The 27,315-nt window shown below is 48.5% G+C and overlaps 1 protein-coding gene across 7 annotated transcripts in view; it reads right to left on the bottom strand.

Annotated features, from left to right (window-relative positions):
* MCF2L2 (MCF.2 cell line derived transforming sequence-like 2) overlaps window positions 1–27,315 on the bottom strand; it is a 312,498-nt gene that overhangs the window by 188,385 nt on the left and 96,798 nt on the right. For 6 of the 7 annotated variants that reach the window (XM_065557695.1, XM_065557694.1, XM_024107391.3 and 3 more), the window contains 5 exons: window positions 24,657–24,771; window positions 15,035–15,125; window positions 13,338–13,457; window positions 4,100–4,216; window positions 144–293 (listed from right to left, as the gene is read on the bottom strand). In XM_065557695.1, the coding sequence (XP_065413767.1) occupies window positions 144–293; window positions 4,100–4,216; window positions 13,338–13,457; window positions 15,035–15,125; window positions 24,657–24,771 (593 nt within the window). The remainder of the gene's footprint in view (window positions 1–143; window positions 294–4,099; window positions 4,217–13,337; window positions 13,458–15,034; window positions 15,126–24,656; window positions 24,772–27,315) is intronic. The other variant, XM_008170685.4, reaches the window with a different exon arrangement.

The raw sequence follows: 27,315 nt of genomic DNA, 5'->3' as shown, positions 1-27,315 counted from the left end.
AGCAAGTGGGGAAAAAATAATGGCACTTTATTTTTCACTCCTCCCTGGAGCAAGTGAAGGCTGAATCAATGCAGAGAGCACACCTGCTGTTGGGAAATCCTACATGGCACCAGGGAGCAGGGCTGTTACGCAGCATTACTCACCTTCAGCTTGTTGTGGTGCTCTGTGTGGGAGGAGAGGAGTTCCTCCGTGCACTGCACATCGTTGGGAAGCTCCGTCTCTGCCAGGTCCGTTCCAAAGGTCTGTAGCATCTGTGCTGTCGTTTTCACCGTCATGGCAAAGTTCTCAATGGCCTGGAACAGCAGCAGCATTATACAGAGCTGGTTATTTCACAGTTCAATGGTATTTCTTAGTGTAGGGTACCATGCTCTGAAGTGGTGAAAGTAACATAGTGGTGAAGGGTGTCACGTCTCCCTCTAGTGCAGGGGTTCTCAAAGTGTGGGTTGGGACCCCAAAGTGGGTCGGGACCCCATTTTAATGGGGTTGCAAGGTTGGTGTTGGCCATGGGCCCCAGCAAGTCTGAAGCCAAAGCACAAGCCCCATCTCCCAGGCCTGAAGCCAAAGCCAAAGGCCCACTGCCCAGGCTAAGGTTACATGCCCTCTGCACAAGGCAGAAGCCCTTGGGCTTCAGCTTTGTCCCCCCGCCCCCCACTCATGGCGGGGCTCAGGTGGTGGGGTTCGGGCGGGCTCGGTCTTTGGTCCCCCCTCCTGGGGTCGTGTAGTAATTTTTGTCACGGTGCAATGAAGTTTGAGAACCGCTGCTCTAGTGGATGGTCCGCTATGGGATAACAGGTTAATACTGCTACTAGATAATGAAGTTAGTCCTTTAGCTCAAGCTGTAGAGTTCGGTGCTGGGGTACTGAAGATCCCAGGTGCTAGTCCTGCTGACAACCCAGGCAGCGCATCATTACATGAGGCAGATCAACAATTGCAATCACCTCCATTTCCCTGCTGGGGAAATTCCCAGAGCTAATGTGACTTGCCCAAAGCCACAGGGTGTCGGGGTGGGAGCCAAGATTAGAACTTAAAGAATCCTGGCTCCCAGTCCTGTGTGAAGCCCACTAGAATATTTTGCAATGTTGAAAGCATTTATGTAAGGCCTTGTCTAGGCTGAGGGGACACTGAAGTACTCAGCAAGGCCTTTTCTGGTTAATGTTTTTACAGTCAAATCCTCACTGAGGGAGAATATCTGTCTACATCTCACGTATCAGGAAATACAAATCCAGAATGCCCATCTGTACTTGAAGCAATATTCCACAGTCATCCCCTTCCATTCCTTTGCCTGTATTGCAATGGTCCCCAAACTTTTTATGGTCGCAGCCCCCCCTTACCTCGTCCACGCTCACCCACCGCTGGGACCGGAAGCGGGGGGAAGAGGGGCATGAACAATGGTAAGGAGGCTGGGGCCAGGGCTGGGGCCGGGAGTGGAAGCCATTGGTTGGGGGCCATGGCTGGGGGTGGGGTTGGGGCCGTGGCTGGGAGCGGAGCTGCAGCTGGAGACGGAGCGGGACTAGGTGATGCTCCCTCTCTACCCTCCTTAGGGGCTAGCCCGGGCCCTGCAGCACCCCCTGAATGTTCCTCCATGCCCCCTTTGGGAACCACTGCCGTATCATTATTGAAAACTTAACACAACTTTGAGTATTGTTGCCCCTCCACCCCTTGAACGCTCCTACACATTTCTCACTATTTCTCACAACCAAATCGAGACGGATCAATTCTTTTCTTTTTTTTAAGATGAAAGTGAGAGTTCTGAAGGCTATGGAAAGAAGCATGCGAACACTTCAAACCACTCACTCCCCTACTAGTTTTTCAGGGTGAAATACTTTGATCAAACTCATCCGCTGTGACCAAAAGCTTTTTATCGTGCATCAAGTAGCCGCATGAGATTTTTTTCTTCGTGTTACAAGAACACGGCCCTACTTTATTTAGGCACAAGCAGAGATTGCATTCCTTATAGCTGCTAGCGGTTCCTACTTTGCTTTCTCGCTCCCAATGTTTGCACTCGGCCCAAGCTAGTGACAACTGGGCTCAGGAAGTTGTCAAGGCCAGGTATGCAATGCATAGGGGGTAGTTTCTAGCTTGGTTGCTGTAAGATTCCCTGCTCCGGTGAAGGCTGAAATTCTCGATTAACAACTATGCGAGCTGCACGCTATGTGCTCAGTGTAAAACAAATATTGGGTGACAGTGTTAAAAAAAGGGGCAGAGAAAAATTTTAACCAATAAACCCTCCAAAACCCAGACACAGTATCTATACCACAAATGTGCCCAGCTTAGCATCTTCTGTCCATAATACACAATACAGACTTTCCTTTAGCTAAATTTTTTTTAAACTGAATGACATTGCAAGTTTGTGACCGTTTGCAAAGCCCACAAATAATCCACACGTGTCACCCTCTCCGGAAGGGACAACAACAGCTTGTCTTTCATAAAGGCATCTCTTCAGTACCGTTCAGACTCGGGGCCTGTTTCGCTTCTTTCTTAGGGTGAAATCCTGGTCCCACGGATGTCAGTGATAAAACTCCCATTGACGTCAATGGGGCCAGGAGGATCTCATTCTTACACTGGTGCATAGGCGCCGACACCAGGGGTACTCCGGGGCTGGAGCACCCACGGAAAAAAAAAAGTGGGTGCTGAGCACCCACCGGGACCCCCCCCCCCGATTCAGCTCCTCCCCCTCCCACCCAGCGCCTTCTGCCCGCTGTGGATCAGCTGTTCAGCAGTGTGCAGGAGGCGCTGAGGAGGAAGGGGCGGAACGTGGCGGAGCAGAGGCAGGGCGAGGGATTGGGGGAAGGGGTGGAGTTGTGGCAGGGTGGGAAGTGGAGCAGGGGTCCAGCACTCCCCAGCAACTCATAAAGATGGTGCCTATGCACTGGTGTAAGACAGGAGTGACTCCAGTGAAGTCAGTGATGACGCAAAGGTTGGGTGCCAGGATGACAACTTGTCCCTCTCACTCACTACTGTGGTATGCTCAGCGTGGAGGGGCAGGGCTTTGGGGGTGTTTCTGAGGAGCTGGGTGTGGGGCAGGCTCTGTCCCCTCAGGCAGAGCAGAATGTAGTAGCCTGCCTGCTTAGTGAATTGTTCCCATTATTCTCCCAGGAGTATAAAACAGGTGTAAAAATTTTAAGGTTCCTTTACATTGTCAGAGTGGTATAAAGAAGTCTTATTGTAAACGACAGTCTGGCCTTATAAATGCTTATGGTGCTTTAGCGATTAGAACGGGTCTAAATTTTTGGACTGAAAAAATTTCCTATCAAAATGTGCTCCAGGAACTGTTTGCTACTGACCTCTCTGGAGATGGTCAGTAGCCAATATAAATTGTGAGTTTGAGTCCCCAGCCCTCACTTGCTCTTCAGTTGCCTATGATGTAACACTGAGCATATGGCCGCATATATTTGTTGACTAATAACTAGAAGTAAAGGGTCAATACTAGCTATATTACTATTAGACAAAGGGGGGGGTGGGGATTTCCTCCAATGCTCCCCACTCCCATTCTCCATCCATTGTACTGTAGGTTTAAATAAATTATCAAAATAATTGATACCAGAATGATTATATTGCGTTATTTTAACAAATAAAATATGCAGAATTTTGCAGAATTTTAAAATATTTTGCATAGAATTTTAGAAATTTTTTATTCAGAATTTTTAATTTTTTGGCGCAGAATTCCCCCAGGAGTAAAAATAAAATCCAGTGGCTTCAGTGTTTTTTCCCTCACAAACACAGGAATATTTGATTCTCGTTAAAGTGAGGTTCTTAGGCTCTGATTCAGGTAATCACTTAAGTACATGCTTAACGTTAACCATGTGCTGAAGTCTCATTGCTTTGCTGCATAGAGATGCTGTGTTGAATTGGGATCCTACTACAGAGAAACATTTGGATGTAAGCTTCCCACACCAGTCTTGCCAAGCCCCTACAAAATTTTGGAGGGTCTTTTCTCCCTCCATTGTGTAGTGGATTTGGGTGAGTAGATTCCATCAGGCTCTAATAAAAGTCACAGGCCTAACTTTAACTGGAGAATCATCCTTTAATATTTAAGTTGAAATCATCGCCTGGAGACTTAAGGATGCAGAATTGAATGAGTACAAGATACAATACTCACAGTTCGATGGTGTATCCATTGACTGTGGCCATATTCCAGGGTTCCCCCTAACTCCCGAGTTAGCTGACTTTTGTCAATATAGCCGTGTAGATCAGAAACAGAATTTAACATGATGATCTGCAAGGATGAATCCAAACACAGTGTATTAATTGAGAGAGATAACACTGCACTTTAGATCCTTCCTCCTAGGTTCCCTATTCACCTTATATGTGTATGGCCAAATTCCATGCTGACTTAGACCCTGGGCAGTTCCAACAAAGCCAATGATTTGTCATTATTTATAATGTATATCTGCACTTTCATCTGAGCACTTCTGTGATATATAGATAAATATTTATTTTACAGACAGGGAAATCAAGGGACAGGGAGGTCCTACAAGTATGCCAAGGGGCGTGCTGAGACTAGACGCCAAAGGCCTGATTCTCCTCTAATTTACCCCAAATTTACACCTCTGTAACTCCACTGAGTTCAGTGCAGTTACTCCTCATATACCCCGGTGTCATGAGTCCTGATTCCTATTTCCTTGCTCTAACCCTTACATGAGCTACCTTCCCAGCACACCTTAAAAACTAGAACTGCACAATGAAAGAAAGGCAGACTTGTATTAAGCTTCAGATTCATGGATTTCATAGACTCCAAGGCCAGAAGGGACCACTGTGATCCCCTCCTGTAAAACACAGCCCATAGAACTTCTCCCGCAATAATTCCCACAGCATATCTTTAAGAACATCGACCCAAATTTTCTGCTACAATCACACACAAGCAGTTATGCAAATAATGCACATTTAAATGTACAGTGTTGTTTTCTTAGCAGCTGGAATGCACAATGACTTGAGCAGCAACATGGAGGTGATGGGTAAGCACAATTAGAAATCTGAAATACCAGATTTTGACCAAATACATAAAACACCCTTGTATGCTGCATCATTCAATGTAATAATATAACCGAGCTTTTCTTTAGCTCGTTTCCTCTTTGGATTTGCCTCAAACACCCCACCCTGCTAGCAAGTGTTGATCCTTTGGGGGAAAGTTAAGGGGATTCTGCAAACCTCCTGTGCTAGTGGGTTGTTATTCCACCTGGAGAAAAGGGAGATGGGAGTGGGTGTCTGAGGATAGAGGATATGTGGTATGGGCTGAGTAGCTCTGCAGGAGGAATCGTAGGAGCAGCCATGCCTGTGGAGAAGGGTTGAGTTGCTCTTGTTTAACTGATTGTTGTTTACTTTGTCAATAAAGCCATACACTGGGATGAAGGCAAACATGAACTTTACACTGGGCATGGGCTGAGTTTTATACAGCAGGTTGAGAAAGACAGTTTACTTTGCCTTAGCCAATAAAGCATAATCAGCCACCGCTTAGAAATGTATTAAAATGCAAATGAAGGCTAATCAGTAGAGGGGAGCTTTGGCATGGAGAGAAGCACATAAGAAAGGTACCCGATTAAGAGCCCTGGAAACTGAAGTCCTCCACGAACAGAGCATACACAACGTGTCAATAATGTTTCTCCTCGCGTCCCTGTCACAACATGCTGCGACATGGACAGAGCATCTGGGCAGAGAGTAACTCAGTCTTCCTCCCCATTTGATTCTTGGCTTCTCTGCTAATGTTGCTAACAGGACTCAAGGCCACTAGGAACTCAAATAAGACCCCTCTGGTTGTAGGTCTACAAACTGCCAGCAGCTGGAAAAGTCAGCCAGTCACTATGGTACCTGCCTGGGCCAGATTCAGACCAGAGACTCCATAAAAATCTCTGAAAATCTCCATAACCCATTTCTAATCCTGTGAACCAACCAGTCCCCGGGCAAGGCTTTATTTGAGACTTTTAAGCCTATTGGTAGTTATGCCCTTATAGCCCTCAGATGATGGATAATGTTATGGGGGTAAGCCGATTAGAATGGACTCATTCGGCAAATCCTCAGTCGTTCATTTCGGCAGAGTGTTTATTTCAGGCCGCTGGACCTGACCACGTGGAGCAGAAAGGGAACTGGAACATCAAAGGCCATTTTTATTGCTACAGGCTGGAGGGAAACAGGCAGTGGGAGCGGCCACTGGGTATAAATGTCCCTTTCAGAAATTGATATATTAGACTCCTATAGCACCTTCCATCTAAGGATCTGAAAGCGGGTTACAAACATTAATGGATCTGCACAATGCCCTTATGAGGTAGGTAGGTAGCTAGTAGGTATCATTATTATCCCTATTTTACAGAGAGGTTAGGTGGCTGATTGCCCAGCAGCCTGATTGCCCACAACTCCATCTGAAGTCAATGGGAGATGCTCAGCGTCGCTGAAAGTCATGTCCTAAATGACTCACATTGTAAAGAACTGGAAATGGAACCCAAGTCTCCTGACTCGCAGCCCTCTGTGTTAACAAAGGAAGTATGATGTAGGGATTAAGAGCACAGGACCGGGACATGGGAGTCTGGTTTTATCCCTGCCACTGCTCTGCTGTGTGACCTTGGACAAGTCACTTAACCCTTATGTGCTTCTGTTTCCCAAGCTATACAGTGGAGATAACAGCAGCTTGCTCAGGGCATGATCCTGAAATTGACTCACTGTGGATGGACGCTTGCACCTGTGTGGAGATAAATGCAGGATCATGACCTCAGGTACTCTGTTAGCTAGCACTTTATACATCCAGTAAATTAGATTAGATTAGATGCTTCAAACAGGTTGTAAGGTTTAATTCACCAATCTTTGAGTGCTTTGATTTCCTCAGGCTCCTGGACCCTGAACTCAAGGATCCTGCCATAGTCAACTCTGTGCCTAGTGTGATGTCATGGGATGTTTCATCCACCCAAATGAAACACATTAAAAAGAGTCAAGTCAAAAGAAAAGCTATGCCCAGAATGTTCATCCAGAGCCTGCTTTGTGATGTGGCAAGTTAGGAGGTTCACAGAGACTAGCTCAAGTATCCGGGGGTAGCCTTGTTAGTCTGAATCCACAAAAACAACAAGGAGTCTGGTAGCACCTGAAAGACTCACAGATTTATTTGGGCATAAGCTTTCGTGGGTAAAAAAACTCACTTCTGAGGTTGCAGCTGAAGAAGTGAAGTTTTTTACCCACGAAAGCTCATGCCCAAATAAATTTGTTAGTCTTTAAGGTGCCACCAGACTCCTTGTTGTTTTTAGAGACTAGCTCCGTTTGGATTAGCATCAGCCTGGAGCGTGAAGTCTGTGCGCTGATTGGGAACTGCAAGTCCCTTCAGAAACATAAGTCTGAACGGCTTTGCTGCTGACTTGGTGACAGTGTTCTGCTGCTCCAGTCTTCTACTGACATCACCATGGAACACTGGCATGTACTGCGACCACACGGGAAGGGTTTTACCTGATGCACTTGGCACGTTGGGCCAACAGCAAAGCTGTTAACGTAGCCAGGCAGAGTGCCAGCCCAGAGCCAGGTAAATCATGCAGCAGTGGGTCCTTGAAATTACAAGAGCAGGAGTGGGAGCCATCCAGCATGCTACGGACCCTGTCCTGTAATGCTCGAAACACCCCCAATTCCTATTGTCTTCAAACAGAATGAAGAGGCCACCATGGCTGGTGTTAAGGAGGCAGGACAGGAGGAGGGTGCAGTAGCTTAGGTTAGAGATTGAGGGCCTGGATAAATTGTTTAACAATGAAGATGGGGCAGGAGGGGGCATATTTTGAAGGCAAAACCGTCAGTTTTTAGTGCTGGGGTCTGTGAGCGGAGACAAATTACACCGAGGTTGCAAAGCTGGGGAAGTGGGAAGTTTGTAGAATTGCTAACTGCATGGACCTAAATCAGTCTCTCCTAATGGACTGAGTATGCTGTAAAGGCAACTTCACTTTATTCAGCTTCCGTATTCAGCAGCCAGAACGAAGGGTCATTTAGCTGCACCTCCTCTCATGGAAGATCCTGGAGCTATTTCCTGAATTCAGCTGAGTGTCCTGAACTGGCTCAGCTCAGATAAACCCAGGCATAATCCAGTATTGCTACATTATGCATGGGAAACAAGCCATGGTTCCCACCCAGCCAAATACTGGTTTAACTTGGCACACCCATTTTATTAATCATATTTACATACTGTATCTTATATCTACCCTACTTTTCCTTTTCACGTTTGCAGCATATTTTGTGTCAGCCTCTATAGTCTAACCCTAACTCAGCTGCCTCTCTGCAGAGGAAATGCACCACCTATGAGCTGCATGATGAAACTGCTGTTGCCAGCCCAATGTCTTTCTTTAATTTATACAAATCTCCAAACAGCTGAAAGGCGAAGGGACAACTAGTGTGATCTGGTGGATGGGGCAACTGGGTTCTTTTCCTGGATCTGACACTGATTCACTGGGCAATCGCAAGCAAGACACTTGGGAGGAAATTGTTTTAAAAAGTCTCCACTAATTTTGGGCGCCCAACTTGAGACACTTTGGTCCTCATTTTCAAAGATGCCGGACACACGTAGCTCCCCCAGACTTCAGCCTGAGCTGCGGGCTGAAGTCTTCCAAAAATCAGCACTTCCAAAAATCAGGCCCCACGGTGTCTGAAGCTGGGTACCCAAATATGGAGGAATCTAAAAATCAATGAAAGTTATATAGGCCATAACTGCTCTATGCCTCAGTTTCTCCATCTGTAAACCAGCTACATCATCCTTCTGTGATGATATGAATAATAATGAGTAACGCAGTGCCCCATCCTGTGAGCACCCTCAACTCCCAGACGTCAAAGTTCTTAACTCTGATTTCAACCAGCCCCCAGCATTTGAAGCGGAATCTTTATTTTTCTCTTAAAAGATTCAAGGAGTCTGAAGGAGGCTGAACTGTTGGGAAATGTAATGCTGTAGCAAACCCGTCCCTGTCAGGGGAGCGACATCTGATGCAGCAGCTGCTGTGGAAATATCTTGCAGCTAATCGAGGACAGGCGCATGCCTTTTTATAAGCAGCGTTCTGTCACTCTTGCGGGGTGTGATGGGAACATTTTTCATCTTTAATTTGACAATGGAATAAAAGATGGGTATTTGTATTGGTTTTAGGACTATAATTCCCCAACACAAACCTACACCGCTGCCATCAATGGGAGAAGGACCAGGCCCAAATATTTCAGTGAAAACTGAGGCTCTAACTGTCCACGTCGGAGTGGAGATGAGGGAAGCTTGCCCGGTAGACATCATTCCCTTAGGCCTTGCGATTGGCTGAGGTAGGCACCAGGTACCCACGCACACAGAGGGAATGCAGCACCCACCACTCCATCCAGTTACAGGATGCAGTGTGAGCTCTTTCTGTGCGAGCCCAGCTCCGTTGGTCCGGACGGAGCCACTTTCAATCCACACTTCCAAGTCCCATTTAGGAATCCTGGGACAGCGTTGGGGCTAGACTCCACCAGTCCTCATGTACCAAAAGGATTGTGCCTACAGTAACCCACTGGTGAGTATATGTTTACAAGTCCCCTTCCTCTGTGCCCAATCCGTGGAGGATCTGAGTCTGTTACAGCCCCTGTTACAAAGTCTCGGCTCATAAACTCAAGCTGTAGCAACTGTTGGTCCCCGATTCAGTCCCCAGTGTGGTGGCCAGGATGGTAGCTATCACACCTGCCCCTACACCTGAGCTACAAAGGGGAACCAAGACCATTTGTGCTGTCTACCCCCACTCCCTTGCACATCTATACAGGGCATGGCACAGCCCAGTCCACAATGAACATGTAAGAAAGGCTACGATTTAGTCATGGAGGTCACAGAATCTGTGACTTCCAAAGACCTCCGGGACTTCAGCCCTAGTGGCTGGGAGCTGCAGATTTCCGCAGCCTCCCGCAGCGGCAGGGAGCTGTGAGGTACTCCCACCGCATAAGGCAGTGGTGCCCCCAAGTTCCCAGCTGCTGCGGGTGAGGTACCCCGGGGTTCCTGGCCCCTGCCAGAGGCATGGGGGACCCCTGCAGCTCCCCACCCGCTGGCGGCGGCATGGGGGACCCCCACAGTTCCCTGCCCGTTGCCGGCAGGGGATCCTCGCAGCTCCCCACCCGTTGCCAGCGGTGGCAGGGGATCCCCAGTACCGGCAGCAGGGGGATTTCTGCAGCACCCTGGCCGCTGCTGCATGTCCCAGAGGGATTTCCGCGGCTCTCCACACAGCTGTGGGAGGCAGGGGACCCTGCAGCTCCCAGCCACAGCTGCCGGGGGGATAAGGGGGAGAGGTGGCTGGAAACTCCCAGCCATTAGGCATCTGCCCAGCCCCTTCCCATTTTATCATGGATATTTTTAGTAAAAGTCAGGGACAGGTCACAGGCGTCTGTGAATTTTTCTTTATTGCCCGTGACCTGTCCGTGACTTTTACTAAAAATATCCGTGACAAAATCTTAGCCTTACACATAAGCAATAACTATTCTGCTCCTGCTCATAATGAGGTCAGTGGACGTTTGCCACTATGCAATCAGGCCCAAACACTGAGCTATCAGCCAGACCTAGCAAGGTGGGTTCTTTTGCCAATCAATTTAAACCAAAAGTCCCTTGTAAAACAATTAAATAAAATCATGATGAAAGCTCCCTGTAAAATCGTTATTACTTAGTGGGTTCAGCAGTGTACAGAATATGAATTAAAGCAATATGAAATAATAATAACTATTATACATTTTTATGTATAAGAGACCCCACATCCAAAGGCAAATACACAATTAGGAACAAATCTGAAAGAAACTTCGGCAATGTGGCTTAATATGTAAACCCCAGAGTTGGCAAAGAATTGACTATGTGCATCACATTATACTACACTCTCCCCCTAACTATACACATTCAACATACAATGAAGGAAATGAACAAACATGCCTTGGGTGGTGGGGAGGGCTGGGGGCAGAAGAGTCATTATAAACAGATAGAATGGCATACAGACACCCAACAGGGGCTCTGACAAATTGTTAGCGGATGAGAGGGCCTATGGGAAAGTACTGACTACAGGGGAAATATAATAGCCCGTTGTGACTGGGTGCAGCTGGCCTTCACAGCGCCTTAAAGGAGACCCCCATGCTCTGATTACACCCCGTCCCGGGAAACAGCAATGTGTGAGGAAAGGAGCAGTGAAGGTTGGTCCTCCAGGCCTGCCTAGAGAGGACTCGCTGAAGCAACCATCTCGGAAACTACACAGACTGGGTCGTCCATTGGCTAGTGACAGCCAATCAGTGCCCAGCCAGCTCCGATGAAAGAAGCTACAGGGCCCTAGATAGCAAGACAGTCCCAGGCTGGGACCAGAGGAGCAGGGAAGGGTGCTCCTCTCCAGCCAAAGGAGCCTGGGGATTAGCCAGGGTTAGGGGAGGGAGAGTTCAGTGGTTTGAGCATTGGCCTGCTAAACCCAGGATTGTGAGTTCAATCCTTGAGGGGGCCATTTAGGGATCAGGGCAAAAAAAACAACCAACCAAGATTGGGGGTGGGGGGAACTGTCAGGGACAGCACTTGGTCCTGCTCATGAAGGCAGGGGACTGGACTCAATGACCTTTCAAGGTCCCTTCCAGTTCTATGAGATAAATAATAATAATAAATGGAGATATACCTATCTCTGGCTACACTTGCATAGCTGGGTTTGCAGGTAGAGAGGGAGCTGGGAACCATGGCCCTGAGCTAAGGGTGAAGGATAAAGGGGCCAGGTGCGAAGAAGCCCAGGGAAGCAGAAGCAATGAACTGAATTGAGCAGTATGTAGCTGCTGGGTATAGGGTCCCTGAGTTGGAACCCAGAGTAATGGGCAGGCCCAAGTTCCCACACCAGCAAAGTGGCATAAACCCAGAGGAGTGTGTGTGTGTGTGGGGTGGGGGGAAACAGGCCCAACCCACGCCCTGAGAAAGGGACAGGGCTCATTTGGAAGCCCAAGCAAAGGCCTGAATTTCAAGGGCACACAGCCAGGGCTGAAGACCCTGGTGTGGGCAGACAGACTCTTGCTGAACTCTTTGCTACCCCAAAAGGAGCTCATTTGACTCCATGACCTGGCCAGAGAGCTAAGCCACTGAAATGCGCGAAACAAGATTGACAACCTACAGGGGGCAGCAGGAGTGGGAAACAGTCTGCAGTGCTGCATGCAGCCACAAGGAGGCACCCAAGAGGTGGGTGTCCCCTTTGACACCCTTCTAGAAAAAAATAAACTATTCTACAGTATTCACCCCACATCACCCAGTATCTGGACCATTTTTGTAGTATTTGCTTTTATAAAGGAGCACTTGTAAAATAGTACAAGTATTTATCAGGACAGGAGATTTTATAGGGGTTTTATGGTGATGGACTGCTTTGCTGATGGCGCCATCAATATCCTTTACCTCCCTTAATATAAAAGGTCACTGGCATTTATGACTTAATGGCAACAAGACTGAAAGCCTGGGTCTGCTCTGAAAAGTGATTCCATAACAATGATATTGTGGGCCTCCAGGTTGATTCATTATCAAGGATTTCTGTATCAAATGTTCTCCATTTACAAGCACCCAGACAATAATCTGTTGTAGCTGGCAGCTCTGCACACTCTGCCTGGGATCTGAGAGTCAAGCTGGTTTCTTTCCTTCTCACACATCGTGACCTGTAACAAAGGTTCTACAGGTCAAATCAAGCTCTGGGTGACACATTTGCAACCCCACTGTCTTCAGTTGGTTTGCCCAAGTATAACCTACTGGAACATACACAGATCTGTGGGTGATCCATGAGATGGAACAGAACACAGCTTACTCCCTTTCAGCTGCGTTAGCTCTGCAGAACTAAAAATTAATTCTCATCACTCGAGTGAGACGACTCTGAATTAACTCTGGGAGCAGCACCATTAAGGAAGAAGGTGTTAATTCTACACAATCACATTTCAGAGCAAGACTGCACTTTGATGTGAAGTCAAGTCCATTTATCATCCTATGGCCGCTCCCATGGCTTCTCATGGTTAACTCATCGGTATTATCGTGACTGACAGTAGCAGAATCAATACACACTATTTAAATAAACCAGTGCAAAGGTTACAACTCATTTCCCCTCCCCTCCCCAATATGTGAATCTATCCCTGACACAAAAAAGGGAACAAAGAAACCGTTTGATCGAGAAAACGGGGTTAATTTGAAACATCCCCCTCCCCCATCATGGCTTGTTTGATCTTGTCTGAGTTTTTTCTGGGGCTTTTAATAATTGACCTACGCTCAGGCCTGCTTGTTGGTGTGTGGGGAGCCCTGATTACCGGTGCAATTAAACTGCAACAACAGGGTTAAAAGAGAAGTTGGCTGACGCTCAGCAACAGAAGACACAGAAACACAGAGACCACGGGGACAAAAAGTGCATGCTTACCGGTACCTTCATTTTAAAGTCATCTCGATAGAGTTTAATGCCGATGTCAGCGATTGTCCTGTGAATAAAGCGGGAGGGCCGCAGGACAAAGACCAGCTGCAGGTTCCCTGGAAAAGCTCCCTGGAAAGAGCATACAAATGTTACAGGGCATAGCAATTGGACCTCACGCCCACAAAGGAGCACCGCGCCATTTTGGATACCTTCTGCCTCAGAAATTCCTCAGGAAGCAAGCAAAGGTGGGGGGGGATGTGATGATTCTGGAGCTGCCCAGACTGCATGGCTGTCATCTGTTCCGCCCACCATGCTCCTGGCCCATCGCCGACTGAAGTCAATGGAATGACTCCCACTGGCTTCAGATATTACCAAATGGGCAGATAGCGGGGACACAACTCAGAACCTTCTGCATCAAAGAACACAGACATTTGCAGGCCACTTGAACTAAAGGAGAATCTCCCTTAAACTGCTATAGTATCAGGGCTTCTCTCCTCGTTAGGCTGCAGCCACTAGAGGGCGACATAGTCACACACATTTGAGCAAGGCCGACATTCCATCTAGTACCACAGTGGTTCTCAATCTTTCTGGGCTTAGGGCCCATTTGCAAACCTAGATGGCCTGTTGCAACCCAGTAAATAGCTGCCACCCTGTAAACCAGGTTGCAATGCCCAGAGCAGAGAGCCAAGCCCAGCCACCCCTCAGGACTGGCACCACTACTGCGGGGTGAGTGTGGGCAGGCTCTGCAAATCCTTCCTAGGGTCTCTGGACCTCACCTCACCCCCCAGAGCCTCCCACCCCTCAGGGACAGACCTGACATACACCCAAGCTTCCCATTCAACCCTTTGATACATGCTGGTGACCCAGCTTTGACCCACGGATTGAGAAACCCTGCAGTATAGGTGGCGAGTGACATATGCACATTAAAAGACCAGACTACCCTTCATATCTTGGAAAGGTATGTTCAGATAGGCACACAACACCTTCCCCAGACATGTGGCCATGTTCACAACAACCAGCCTGCGACATTTGTCTGTGTCACATGGTCCTCCGGGGACCATGGGGGCAGCTGAACAGAGCAAGGAATGGAAAAAATTCTGTTCGAGATTCTGCATCCCCAGGAATTAACTTAAATCAAACTCAGACACCCAGATAATTCGAACTTCTATAGAATTAGAGTTTAGACTAAGTATTGCACATAAGCATGCACATTCAGTATACAGTGCATGTTACATAAAATACATATATTCATCTGCTGCTCGTCAGTGCTAACAACCACTTTCTTAAATCTGACTCTCTCCAGTGAAAGCAGAAGCAGCATTAAAGAGTTTCTAGCAGATCTGCTGTCAAGAAAACATGAGCCTTTAGAGACATCTCCAGTGGGCCCCTCTGCCATTCCTAGTACCACAGGGACTATCTGTTACCTCGTTCATCTTGAGCAGCCCACTTTAAATCATTACAATTTGTCACACAGTCATCCCAGCGAATGGCCTCGCATTCTAATTTAGCAGGTCACAAGGCGGTCGCATTCATTATTACAGGCTAACCCGTCTCTGCCGAGTTTGGCCCAGATCTCCAGGGTGGGGAAGATGCTGCATGAACAGCTAAAAAGGAGTGCGGGAGATCGTTCGCTGTGCTGAAGGGGCAGAGGAGAGTTCTACTTTCTGGAAGGCAAATGGCAGTAAACACAAACGCCGGGCACTTACTGCTATCCGTGTCAGGGATGCCTTTACTGCACTCCATTTGTCCCGTCGTCGGTCTATAACGATGATGAATCCAATGCTGGCAGCCTCCAGACTGCAAAATAGATGAAAGAGGGATGCTGGGTTACGTGGAGGTAGACCAGTTCCGAGTAACTGTGCTGCAGCACAACCCAGCCTCCTCCGTGTCATTGTCCAAGCCCATGATTAAAATGCAGGGTACAGTCGAGAGCGTGAATAACTGGTACTGATTTGCGTGTACAGGCAAGCCAGCAAATTTCCTCCTTCCAGCACCAGGTTAGCAGCCCCCACAAAACATGAATATTTTATCCGTTATATCTCTCGGCTGTCTTGCTACTGGCTGCCAAAATTCTGTGATGGGAACAGTTTAGGATCACATATTGCTTTGTACTGGGACTGAAGCGGAAGTACAGATCTTCCTTGCTTTGCAAAATAATTCAAGTTATTAGATACCCATCCTCACGCCTCGGCATTTTGCTTCATTCTCCTAAGATGCTGATGCCGGACAAGTGCACTTATCTCTCACAAGGAGTGGAATTTACCCTTCCCCCCGCAGGAGGCCCAAATAATTAGGGGGACAAAGCGGGAGTTAAGGAGATTGGAGTCTCACAACTCACAGGCAGGCCGTGGGGCTGCAAGCCACTCAATGGATGTTATATCAGCATATGGACTAGAATTGTGGCTACAGTCCCTACAGGCGGGTGCTGAGCTACTAAATGTGTGGAATTGCAGATCTGCCTATTCAGGGCCATCACGGAGCCCCCCTCTGTGAGGTGCAGGCACACCCAGTATTCCTGGGGGGCTGCTACTCTCACCCTGCCAGCCAAGAGAGCTCAGGGGCTCCTTGAGCAGTGTGGAGATTTTTCAGTGGGTGAGCGAGTTTCCCCTGCAGTGCACAGGAAACACCTCCCCCCATTGTCACAAACCAACAGTCTTACCGCAGAATCACGACAGATCTGGGGCACAAACCAGACAGGACTGAAACAAACAAGGCAGCTGCTTACAACTTAGTCAATAATGTGCTCCAAGGAATGGCTCAATATTAAAGGCACCGCTCAGATTCCATCAGTCACCTCACACACACACACCTAGAGTCAAATAATTAGTTTTACTGGGGAAAGGTGCCAGATAAATTTGTCCCCGAGACTGAAATCTTCTCGTCTAATCCAAGACTGAGCACAGCAGGGGCGGCAGAAGTGAAAGCTTCCTCACACCAGCATGCCTCAGTGGTGTCCTGGAGGGATCACAACCTGCCGGGACCACTCATAGGCATGAACAGGTACACGTGGTGTTAGCGATTTGCGCTAGGCAAATGGGAAGAGAAAGAGCTTATTACCCCGCTCCAAAGAACATTTCAATCAAAGGGCCAAATGCTGCCTGGCCCTCGCACGAGTGCAGGGCTCACCTGATTCCCCCTTGCATGATCCATGCTCTGGGGAGCCCAAGGACTGCTCCCATCCTGCTCTGCTAGCAGTGTGTGGCTCCCCCAGGGAATCAGGGAGTGATGGGCAGGAGGCAGGCCACGGGGGCCAGTCTTGTGGGTGGTTTTATGATGGGATCGCCTGACTTACCACCACCCCACCTGCGTCACATAAGTCACCAAAGAGCCATCGGATGGTAACCATTTTGAACCACAACCTATCTAGTGCAGGATGCAAACCAGCAAACTGGAAGCAAAAGTGCCATGCACAGTTATGATGCTGTATAAGTGATCGTCGCTAGGATTAATACTAAAGCCCAGGAAGGATCCCTGAGCGACCCCGTCCCCCCGATCAATTGCTTTTACTGCTATCCTCTGATGAGAATTAGGGCATTCAAAGGCCAGAACATTTTTTAAAACATAGAAAGATTTTCTTTTCTCTTTAAATAAGTCAACAAACAGCCTGAAAATCTATGACTGCAGTGGAAGGGCAGTGGCTGTAGCAATTGCTGAGGTACCTCCTGACTCTCACATGCAACAAAAATACTTCTCAGTTGTTTCTTGTCAATAGCTAGCCACGTCTTTCAAGAAAGGCTCTGCTGTGCATGTGCTTTAGAGCAGAAAAGCAGCACCGCTGACATTTTGTTTGTTGCTAAACTGTTACAGGAAGGTGGGGGGGAGAACTAAGCCCAGATCTGCGCACTGGCGCTGTTTGATCTTACCAAACCTTTCAGCCAACTGGGACTAGAAACCCCTGTAACAGTTTGTCAGTCCCGATACATTTGGGCAAATCATCCATCAGCTTCCAGCTGGAACGCTGCGTCCAGTCTCTGTGCACGGGCACCCTGTCAGATCAGATGGAGAGGTGCAAGGATGTGTGCTTTGACTCTGTCTCTCTGCCACAATGATTGATGCTGCTGCACCACAGAGGGAATGCCAGGAAATTGGGTTACAGTCCTAACGTCCGGCAAGCTCTTTGGCCTGAGTGTATTGAACGCCTCCACAGCCGAAAGGGAGAGGTTGGAGGTGAGCACGTGGGGAGTGACAGGGCCAACACAAAAATTTGGAAAGTTATAGTAACTTCAGGTGAGGGAAGATTTTCAGGGCTACAGCAAGAGACGAGGCCCCTTCAGCAGCACCATTCACAGAACACCCTCATTAGCACAGTTCCTGCTTGAATTAGAAACATTGTAACACCTGACCTGTGGAAAGGCCTCCTGACATCATTTCAATGACTTCCTCCTTTGTGTGTTTAATGCACATTAATTTTTTCCTCCTTTGTTTAGTAGAGAAAAACACTCAGGCCACTGTGGAAAGGAAACAAATCCTCAAATAACTGCTCAATGTAACCAATCTACGTGCTGCACAGAACATATGCAATAACTTATTGATCTCACACATGCCTAGGGGCCAAAACCCTGATCTTTCAGCTTAGGTTTCCACGGACCTCTGCTGGAACATGTGTAGGGAGAACTTGTTGGTCCTTTATTATTCCTGCCACTTGAGGGCACCATCGCAGACTCACTGACATGCACAAAGCTAACACACCGCAGCTGCAAACTGAACAACCTTGAAGTTCTTCTCTTTCATTATAAAGGGGCACTGAGAAGCCTTTTAGATGATAACAAATTTTAGTTAACGGTGCTGACCTGGGCTGGGTTCAATCCACTGGCCTAGTGATTAAGATACCTAGAAACTGACCCTTATTGATCCGTCCCAGATCCATTTAGTAGACCAGCAATGTGGTTTGTTAAAGATAAGCCAATATCCATGAACAGATATTTTAAATTCTTCTTCTGAAAGCAATACCCAGGCTGAGGCTAATCTGAAATGCAGACATTTGATGTTTCTGGTGCTAAATGCTGTCAAAACACAATGCTCATCAAAACAACCCCGGTGTCAAGTATCAGAGGGGTAGCCGTGTTAGTCTGAATCTGTAAAAAGCAACAGAGGGTCCTGTGGCACCTTTAAGACTAACAGAAGTATTGGGAGCATAAGCTTTCGCGGGTAAGAACCTCACTTCTTCAGATGCAAGTAATGGACATTTCCAGAGGCAGGTATAAATCAGTATGGAGATAACGAGGTTAGTTCCATCAGGGAGGGTGAGGTGCTCTGCTAGCCAACCCCGGCAGCCTCAGCAATTCATTCATTTCAAACGCTGACGCATGCAGACTCAGTCTTCTGATGAATGGAGCCTAGTTCTTTCTCCATCAGGTTTTGAAATGAAAATTGAAACGAGTAAATACAAGAAGGCTCTTGTGACGTTTAGGTCCCTCTGTTCAGACTGAGGGAGAGGACCAGGGTTGGACACATGTGCATGAGGAGGGATTAGAAAGATTGGGACTGCTCAGTTTAGAAAAGAGATGACTCAGGGGGGAATATGGTAGAGCTTTATAAAATCATGAAAGGTGTGAGAAAGCAAATAGAATCATAGAAGATTAGGGCTGGAAGACTCCTCAGGAGGTCATCTAGTCCAACGCCCTGCTCAAAGCAGGACCAACCCCAACTAAATCATCCCAGCCAGGGCTTTGTCAAGCCGGGCCTTAAAAACCTCTAAGGATGGAGATTCCATCACCTCCTTAGGTAACCCATTCCAGTGCTTCACCACCCTCCAATAAGGAAGTATTATTTACCCCTTCACATAACACAAGAACCAGGAGTCACCCAATAAAATTAATAGGGAGCAGGTTTAAAACAAGCAAAAGGAAGTGCTTCTGCACACACAATACAATTAACCTGTGGAACTCATTGCCATGGGATGTTGTCAAGCCCAAAAGTCTAACTGGTTTCAAGTTCACGGAGCATAGGTCCATCAATGGCTATCAGCCAAGATGGTCAGTGACGCAACTCCATGCTCTGAGTTTTCCTAAACCTTCCCCTGCCACAGGCTAGGACTGGACGACAGGGGATGGATCACTCAGTAATTGCCCTGTTCTGTTCATTCCCCTCCGAAGCATCTGGTACTGGTTACTGTCACAAGCCAGGATACTGGGTTAGATGGACCATCATGGCCGTCCTTTGTTTACCAGAGCAGCTCAGAGAACTAAAATGTTTATTTGTGAATAATTATTCAATTAAAACAATGCCATAACTCACAATCAGTATTATTTATAATGTATTATTCCAACCAGTACTGATCTGTATAATAGGTCTATTAATAAAACACTGAGATTTTGGCATTTAAGTCAATGCAACTTGCATTACTAAAAAATTAAGGATATTCTCCCCTCAAGAAGTACATTTTTAGAGGCCCTTAGAAAACCTAGCCCTGCAAAGTGCTCTATATTTTCCTGCCACGGAAGATGTGCTAAAGCAGCATCCAGGTGGAATGTACCAGGATGTTATTTCAGAGAATTCAAATAGCTCTATCCCCAAGAAACAGAGACAATATATCATTGCCATCAGCATCACAGTCTGTCTTCCCAGTTTAGCTTCACTTAGCCGGCTTGCAATAGCTGTACATCCTTCAGGCACCAATTGCTCTAACTTGACACACAGAGCCAAATTCATATCTGGGGTAACTCCACCGAAACGAGTGAGTTATAACAAAAGGTTTGAAAAGCGGGCGTGTCTTTGTGGAAGTTACCAAAATGGTAGTGTTGGAATAAAACAGTTTACTAAGCAGTCCTGCTTAGACCGACAGACATGAGAGACAAAGCAGATAGCGATGAATGAAACTTGTGATCGCCATATTTCCACAAGAAAGCTGGCAGGTCACACATACTGAATTGAGCTGGTTTGGGAAATTCAGTAAAGGATTTCTATAAAAATGAGCCTAATTATAATTTACACCCATTAGTTTAAATGAGAAGCAGGCACCCCGTGTTCTGTTTAGTTAGTGACTGTGGTGTACATCATTTGCCTCAGTGTCCTGTTTACGCTGTGTGAGAAGGAACAGGGGTGAAAATGGAGAAGACTGGTAAGTTAGCACGATCCAGAAGAGGAAGGAAACGGAGGAAGATTAGAAACCAAATGCTGCAGGGAAAGCAGAGAAGAGTAAAACAGCATGGAGGAAAAATTGAGGCATCGTGTGCCTAGCTCAAGGTCATCACAGCAGACCCTTGCAAAGCAGTGACGTGGTTAAGACGGCCGAAGCTACGGACAGGGATGCAGGCCGGTAACCTTGGTTACTACTGATGTATGAGAAGCCATGAGGGTCTGATAAGAGAGGTAAGGTTTGGATGTCGCTGGGGGAGGTTAAAATGATACTTGACAAAGGCATGTGGGCCACGGCCTGGAGTCAGACAGGTGCTGCATAACCTTGCATGTAACCTCGGTGTTCAGGACGATATCACCTGTCTTCAGCAAGATGATACAACAATACTTGTGTGTCTTATTTGTAGTAAGCCGGGGGCAGATTGAAAGTCTTAACTTAGCCAGGGAAATAGAGACAGTGTCACCAAACTATATCATTTCAATGTAGTACACACAAATAGAAAAATGTGCAGGGTCTCCGTGGCACCTGGCATTGAGCGAGGAGGGCAGGAAATCAGGAAGAAAATGAAGCAAAACAGTGGTATTTACATGGGCAGATCATACAGTAAACAGATCCCCACTCTCAAAAAGGTTGTTAAGAAAAGCTCACACAGGACTTTCTTAATATCTCTACCTCCCATATCACAAAAGTGCACTGGACAGACTGATTCATTAGAAAGAGAAATTTGAAGCATACAGTCCATGACAGGTAATATCAAAACTTGCCTCCAAAGTAAATGAGTACACATTCAGCCCTGTGAAGCCTGGATTTCTGCTATCAAAGGCCTGGTCTAAACTGGGGGGGGAGGAGGGGGATCAATCTAAGATATGCAACTTTAGCTACGAGAATAGCATAGCTGAAGTTGACGTATCTTAGATCGACTTAGAATCACTTACTTTGCGTCCTCGTGGCGCGGGATCGATGGCCGCCGCTTCCCCGTCGACTTTGCTTCCACCTCTCACTGAGCTGGAGTTCAGCAGTCGACGGGAGAGTGATCGGCAATTAATTTATCGCGTCTACACTACACGCGATAAATCGATCCCCGATAGATCGATCACTACCCGCCGATCCGGCGGGTAGTGTAGACCTACCCTAAGAGACTCCCCATCTCTCTGTGCAATATCCCAACACATAAGATCAGCAGACGCACTCCTGCTGACAGTCCTGAGATTTGAACTCTGGTGAGCTCTCGGTTCTAGAAGATACTTCCCTTAAGGGAATGACTACGCTGCAAAAAACACACACCCCACAGCAGCAAGTCTCAGAGCCTGAGTCCACTGACTTGGGCTTGTGCTACGGAGCTAAAAACAGCAGTGTAGACTTCATGCTCAGGCTGGAGCCTGGGCTCTGAGACTCAAGACCAGGGGTTTGTTTTTTCTGGTTTTGGGTTTGGTTTTTTGAGATGTAGACATACCCTAAGAGTCCAAGAGATGCCAGGTTGGAGGATCCATCAGAAAAGGTGCAAGGCTCATCTGTTAGTTTAAGCATTTGGCTGATCTGGGCTGAAAGGGAATTCTGGGTATGGACTGAAGGGGTTAAGAAAGGACTTTCAACTGAAGCTCTTTATTCCAAATAGTGGGGTGGGAGGTGGGTGTAACCCATGCCCACTCATTATGGCTCTCTGTCCCCCTCTAGTGGCGGTGGGGCCATACATAGAGTTTAAAGAGCCTACTACAGCCTTTGCTAGGAAATCTGGGTGTCTCAGCTCACGGTGTAGCATCTGGGTGTAGCATCGCACACTGGAAGTTCCAGGTTCACTTCCTACTGCTAACAACCCACCCAGGGCAAGGTATTACATGTGTGACAATGAATCATGTAAATGTGCCCAGAGGCTTGCAAGGTGAGCACATACTTACAAATAATTACATTGTGCCGACACACACACACCTTTTGCATGTTCTATACACAATACACATTACAGAAGTACAGTAATTAGCATGGGGATTTAGAAAGTCATACAGGATTAGTTAAGCCAATGCCCTGATTGGAAGGAGTCATTCATTTTACTTTGGTGATCACAGATCTTCTCTGCCTGATTAACATGGAACTGCTAATGAATTCCGCAGGACACGCAGAAACTGACTGTAGCGAACCGATGACTCATTGGCACGGCACCTCCTGCTGGTCATCTTGGGAATAAGCTCTTTTTCAGCCTTGGAGCGCCCTCTGCTGGCTGGTGTCTTGCCTGCGTCAGGCCCCGTGTCCCTACCAGACCCCGGTGCCCCTTTCCCTTGGGGTTCTACCCCAGCAGTACCCCCACACTCTGGGTCTCCCCTCCCAGGGGAACCCGCAACCCTAAACCCACCTCACCTCAGTGGCTACTACCAGTCATCATCTAGTCCCCCGCTCACTGGGGCAGACGGCAGTCTGTCATGGCCACTCATCCTTGGCAAGGGGTTAGCACCAGCTGCCTCTGCCTATACTCAGGCTGCACCTCTGTAGCCCCAGTACCTTTGTAGGCCTTCATCAAGGCCTGCAGCCTGGGGGTTTACCAGGCCGAAGCTCCCCAGCTCCTTTTGCCCTTCCCCAGCACTGCTCTACTTCAGGTAACTTGCTCTCAGGCAGGCAGCCCTTCCCACTCCAGGCCTAGAGTGGGACTTCTCCAGCTTCTGGCCCACAGCCCTCTTAGCAGAGCCAGCTGGGGCTTGATTGAGCTGGCCGCACCTGTGGTCAGCAACTCGCTCAGCTGCTCTCAGCTCACTCCCTGCTTTTTCCAGCGGCAACCCTCTTATCAGGGCCAGCTCTTATCTTGGAGTGGGGCAGCCGCCCTACTACACTAGGGTTACCATATCTAATAAATAAAAAAAGAGGACCCTCCACAGGCCCTGGCCCCGCCCATTTCCCCACCTCTAGCCCTGCCCCAACTCCGCCCCTTCCCCGCCCTAACTCCGCCCCTCCTCCCTCCCACTCCCAGCCACGCAAAAAGGGCTGCCCGAGCGCTACCGGCTTCACGGTTTGCCGGGCAGCCCCCAGACCCTGTGCCCCCGGCCGGCGCTTCCCCAGCGCAGCTGGAGCCCAGGAGGGGAAGCGCCCAGCCGGGGGCGCAGGGTCTGGAGGCTGCCCGGCAAACCGTGAAGCCGGTAGCGCTCGGGCTTTGGGCAGCCCCTATGCCTCTGGACCCTACGCCCCCAGCCGGGCACTTCCCCTCCCGGGCTCCGGCGGCGCAGGGTCCAGAGGCACGGGGGCTGCCCGAAGCCGGTAGCGCTCGGCTCTTAAACAGAGCCGAAGAGTCAGGGGAGAAGCAGAGCCGCCATTTTCCCGGACATGTTCGGCTTTTTGTCAATTCCCCCCGGACGGGGGTTTGACTGCCGAAAAGCCGGACATGTCCGGGAAAAAGAGGACGTATGGTAACCCTACACTACACTGACACTGTAAAGGGAGAACCTCCTCCTCTGCCTGGAACAGATACTGATCAATCTTTATGTTCTGCTCTGTGGCAATGAAGCATTTTATACGCTGAACATCTCGACAAGCAGAATGTATTTCTTTTCAAAATGCACTGTATACTATCTGGTGGAACCATATTTAACCTTCCCCACAATCTAATAGCCTGCACCCTCTTCCTGGTCAATTGTTTTCTACCTAGATATCTCCCTTGACTTTGGGAGCAAAATGAAAGGCGATCTACTGCCAATGCTATAACATTTGCAGCAACATTGTTCTAGTGTGTATAGCTTCACTATTGTAGTATATTGTGTGAGGACCATACTACATCCCTCTGCTACTCACTCTGTGCTGGAAAGTAGGGAAAGACAGTTGCTGAGGGTGAATTAAACTGCAGAGTAGCAAGGCTCTACTGTGCACCAGTCTCGCCCTTGGCAGTTCCCATCTTCTGTAATCTTGCCATAAAGCACACTTCCGGAGTCACAGCTCTCGTTCTTCCTCTGCTGTGCGTGAATAAGAGGGCAGGGCCGCCTGGGGGAAGCCTGTGCTGTACCTGTTCTGTGTGGGTGAAATTCACTCCTGTACAGAAGACCAGCTCCAGGCCTATGCACGACTGAAGTGGGACATAAGTTGTGCATAGGCCGTGAGCTAGTCTTTTGCAGAGGAGTGAATTCCAGGCTGGATGACCTGATTCTGCATCCTGGTTCTGCAGGGCCACCAGACTGCAACCTCTCGGAAGTCCTAGAACAGTGAACACAAAGTAAAGCAGTGATCCACTCAGGAAGTGAAGCTGCAGGGAGACAGCAGGCCTTTGTGCTTTGGCTCACCTGGGAATGCTGGTTAAATACGTCACAACGTTCAGAAAATCCTCATCGGGTATATCGCTGAACCCTGCATACTCTGGGAAAGTTATAATGGGTGCCCCGTCCTTCCCTCTGCCTCCTGCAAATAAGAGAAGTTTTCAAGAGGTTAGAAATGTTCCAAGAGCAGAGGATCAGCCAATGCAGTGTGTCATAAAACCGCAGCATGTTCCTCACTGAGAAGCAGCGTGATCCTGTGGATAAGGCTCCAGACTGGGACACAGGAGACCTGGGGACAGATTCTCAGTTTGTATACATCAATGTAGCTCCATTATCCCAATTTACACCAACTAAGAATCTGGCCCGGGGGGGGGGTCTCTTCCTGGCTCTGCCACTGAATGGTTGTGTGACCTTGGTCAAGTCACTTCACCTTTCTGCCTCTGCTTCAAGTGATCATTTGTGAAGTTTTCATGATTCACAGATACAGTCACCAACCAGGACTGCAGGTCAGCTCTTTGGGACAGAAACCATGTCTCCCTATGTATTTGTGCAGTACTTAGCATAATGGGTGTGGATGCTGAACCTGACTAGGGTATCTGGATGCTAAATATTAAATAATATTTGAATAATAAAATTCCAGGAACAAATCAAGCTTTGGGGTTTTCATTCACAAAAAATACTCAAAAAGGAGTGCTTTAAACTAATCAACCAGTTCTGCTTACTATCTGTCCATCCCTTTATTAACTGCTCAATCATCCAGGCAGAACAGCTACATTTTACACACACACACACACACACACACACACACACACACACACACGCCTGTACAGCCCCCCCCACCCTCACCCCTGTACAGGCCCAGGTCTGCCTCAGGGACCTCCAGGTCACACTTCATGCCTAGCCCCCATCTCTTGGATCCAAACCCAGGATCCAACCTCCCCCCAAACTTAAGAGAAGTCTGGGTGGAGATCTCAGCTTTGTGGCTCGTGCCCATCCCTGGTTGTCCTGTTACATTACTCAGCTCAACGGGGAATAAGCCACTAATGTAGTAACGTCCGTAGCGTAGGATAGTAACTTAGCAATCAGGCTTGTCTCTCTTCTGATGGGCCTAGTGTCCACTGCGCAAAGCATGAATCCCCAGTTCAGTCCCCAAACCAGGTTTCCGGATTAGCAGCTCTGCAGAGGAATAAGGATTTAATCCCAACCCCATTAAAGTTAATGGGATTCTTTCCACTGACTTCAATTGGTGCGGAATAAGAGCTTAAGTGAAAGTATAGACAAACAGGATGGCAATAAGTAAGGGAGTGAACGGTTTCAGAGTAGCAGCCGTGTTAGTCTGTATCCGCAAAAAGAAGAACAGGAGTACTTGTGGCACCTTAGAGACTAACAAATTTATTAGAGCATAAGCTTTCGTGGACTACAGCCCACTTCTTTGGATGCATATGTGATATGCATCCGAAGAAGTGGGCTGTAGTCCACGAAAGCTTATGCTCTAATAAATTTGTTAGTCTCTAAGGTGCCACAAGTACTCCTGTTCTTTTTTTTAAGGGAGTGAAAACGTTCAGGGTTTTTACGGCAAGTGTCCCATCCTAGAATTGCAGCTAACGGTCTTTGGCGAGTCCCTCCCCTCCCTCTGCCCATCTCGATAAAATCAGCTGTTTGGTCCTGACTGCAAACCCAGTAAAGGGTTAAACCCTGCAGCACTCCTTCCTATCTCCCTGAGACAAGGAGAGATCTGCCTAAGCAGGGATTGTGCTCCACATCACTCCTGCCTGAAGGTAAACTCTGTGGCCTTCTCCTTGGGGAGTTTCCAGGGAATGATCCCTTTGGGGGCAGGGCCTGCCAAACCCCATGGATACTATGGAAGAGTCCCCATCGTCCTCCCACAGCTCCTGCCTCCATGCTGCCCTATAGGCCCCCCTCTCTCCCCAACTTGGCAGTCTGGTCTAGAGGAGCCAAGCTGTCTTTAGCTGGGTCCTCCTGCTGCAGTTCAGTGGCAGTCACAGAGGGGCGCTGCAGCCAGGGGTGAATACATTGCCACCCAGAAACTGGCATGAGCAACACAGGGCGGGAAGTTCTTTGCTCTTCCCCATCCTGCCTTGGCCCTGCCCCCAAAGCGCAGCAGGTTTTATCTAGGGGATCGGTGCCGCCATGGGCAGCGGGAATCATAGGCTAGGGGAGGCTGTGCCTCTCCAAACTGCCAGGCATGGCTCCACTCCCAGGACCCCCCTCCTGCTTCCTGCCTGCTCTACATCTGGCAGTGAGGCTCCAGTCCCCCTGTGCGGCAGCCCGCCCTGCCGGCGCTCCGGGGCTGGGGCCGCACGACCTCCCGGCGCTCCGGGAATGGGGAGGCTGGGGCCGTGTGCTGCCCGCCCTTCCGGCACTATGGGGCTGGGGAAACTAGGTTAGGGTGTGGGGGGGGGTCTGGAGGTGGGAGTGTGTGGAAGGGGCGGGGCCTTGGGCAGAAGGGGCAGGGCTGGCCTGGGGGCTAGCCTCCCCCAGCCTGCGGTTCACACGCTGCCTAGTGCCCACTTCATGCCAGACCATCTGTGGAGGGGTATCTGTGGGATGCTGGAGAGAGAGGAAGTTTGGCCTCACTCCTCTGTTTGGGGAGGGAGACAGCTGCCCTCGTGGGGGAGGGCATCCTGGAAGTGGCCCATTTTACATCATGTTTAGTTTCAGAAAG

The sequence above is a fragment of the Chrysemys picta genome, chromosome 9, assembly GCF_011386835.1.
Source record: "Chrysemys picta bellii isolate R12L10 chromosome 9, ASM1138683v2, whole genome shotgun sequence".
In the NCBI taxonomy this organism is placed as follows: Eukaryota; Metazoa; Chordata; order Testudines; family Emydidae; genus Chrysemys; species Chrysemys picta.
This window is presented reverse-complemented; position numbering and strand designations above follow the sequence as displayed.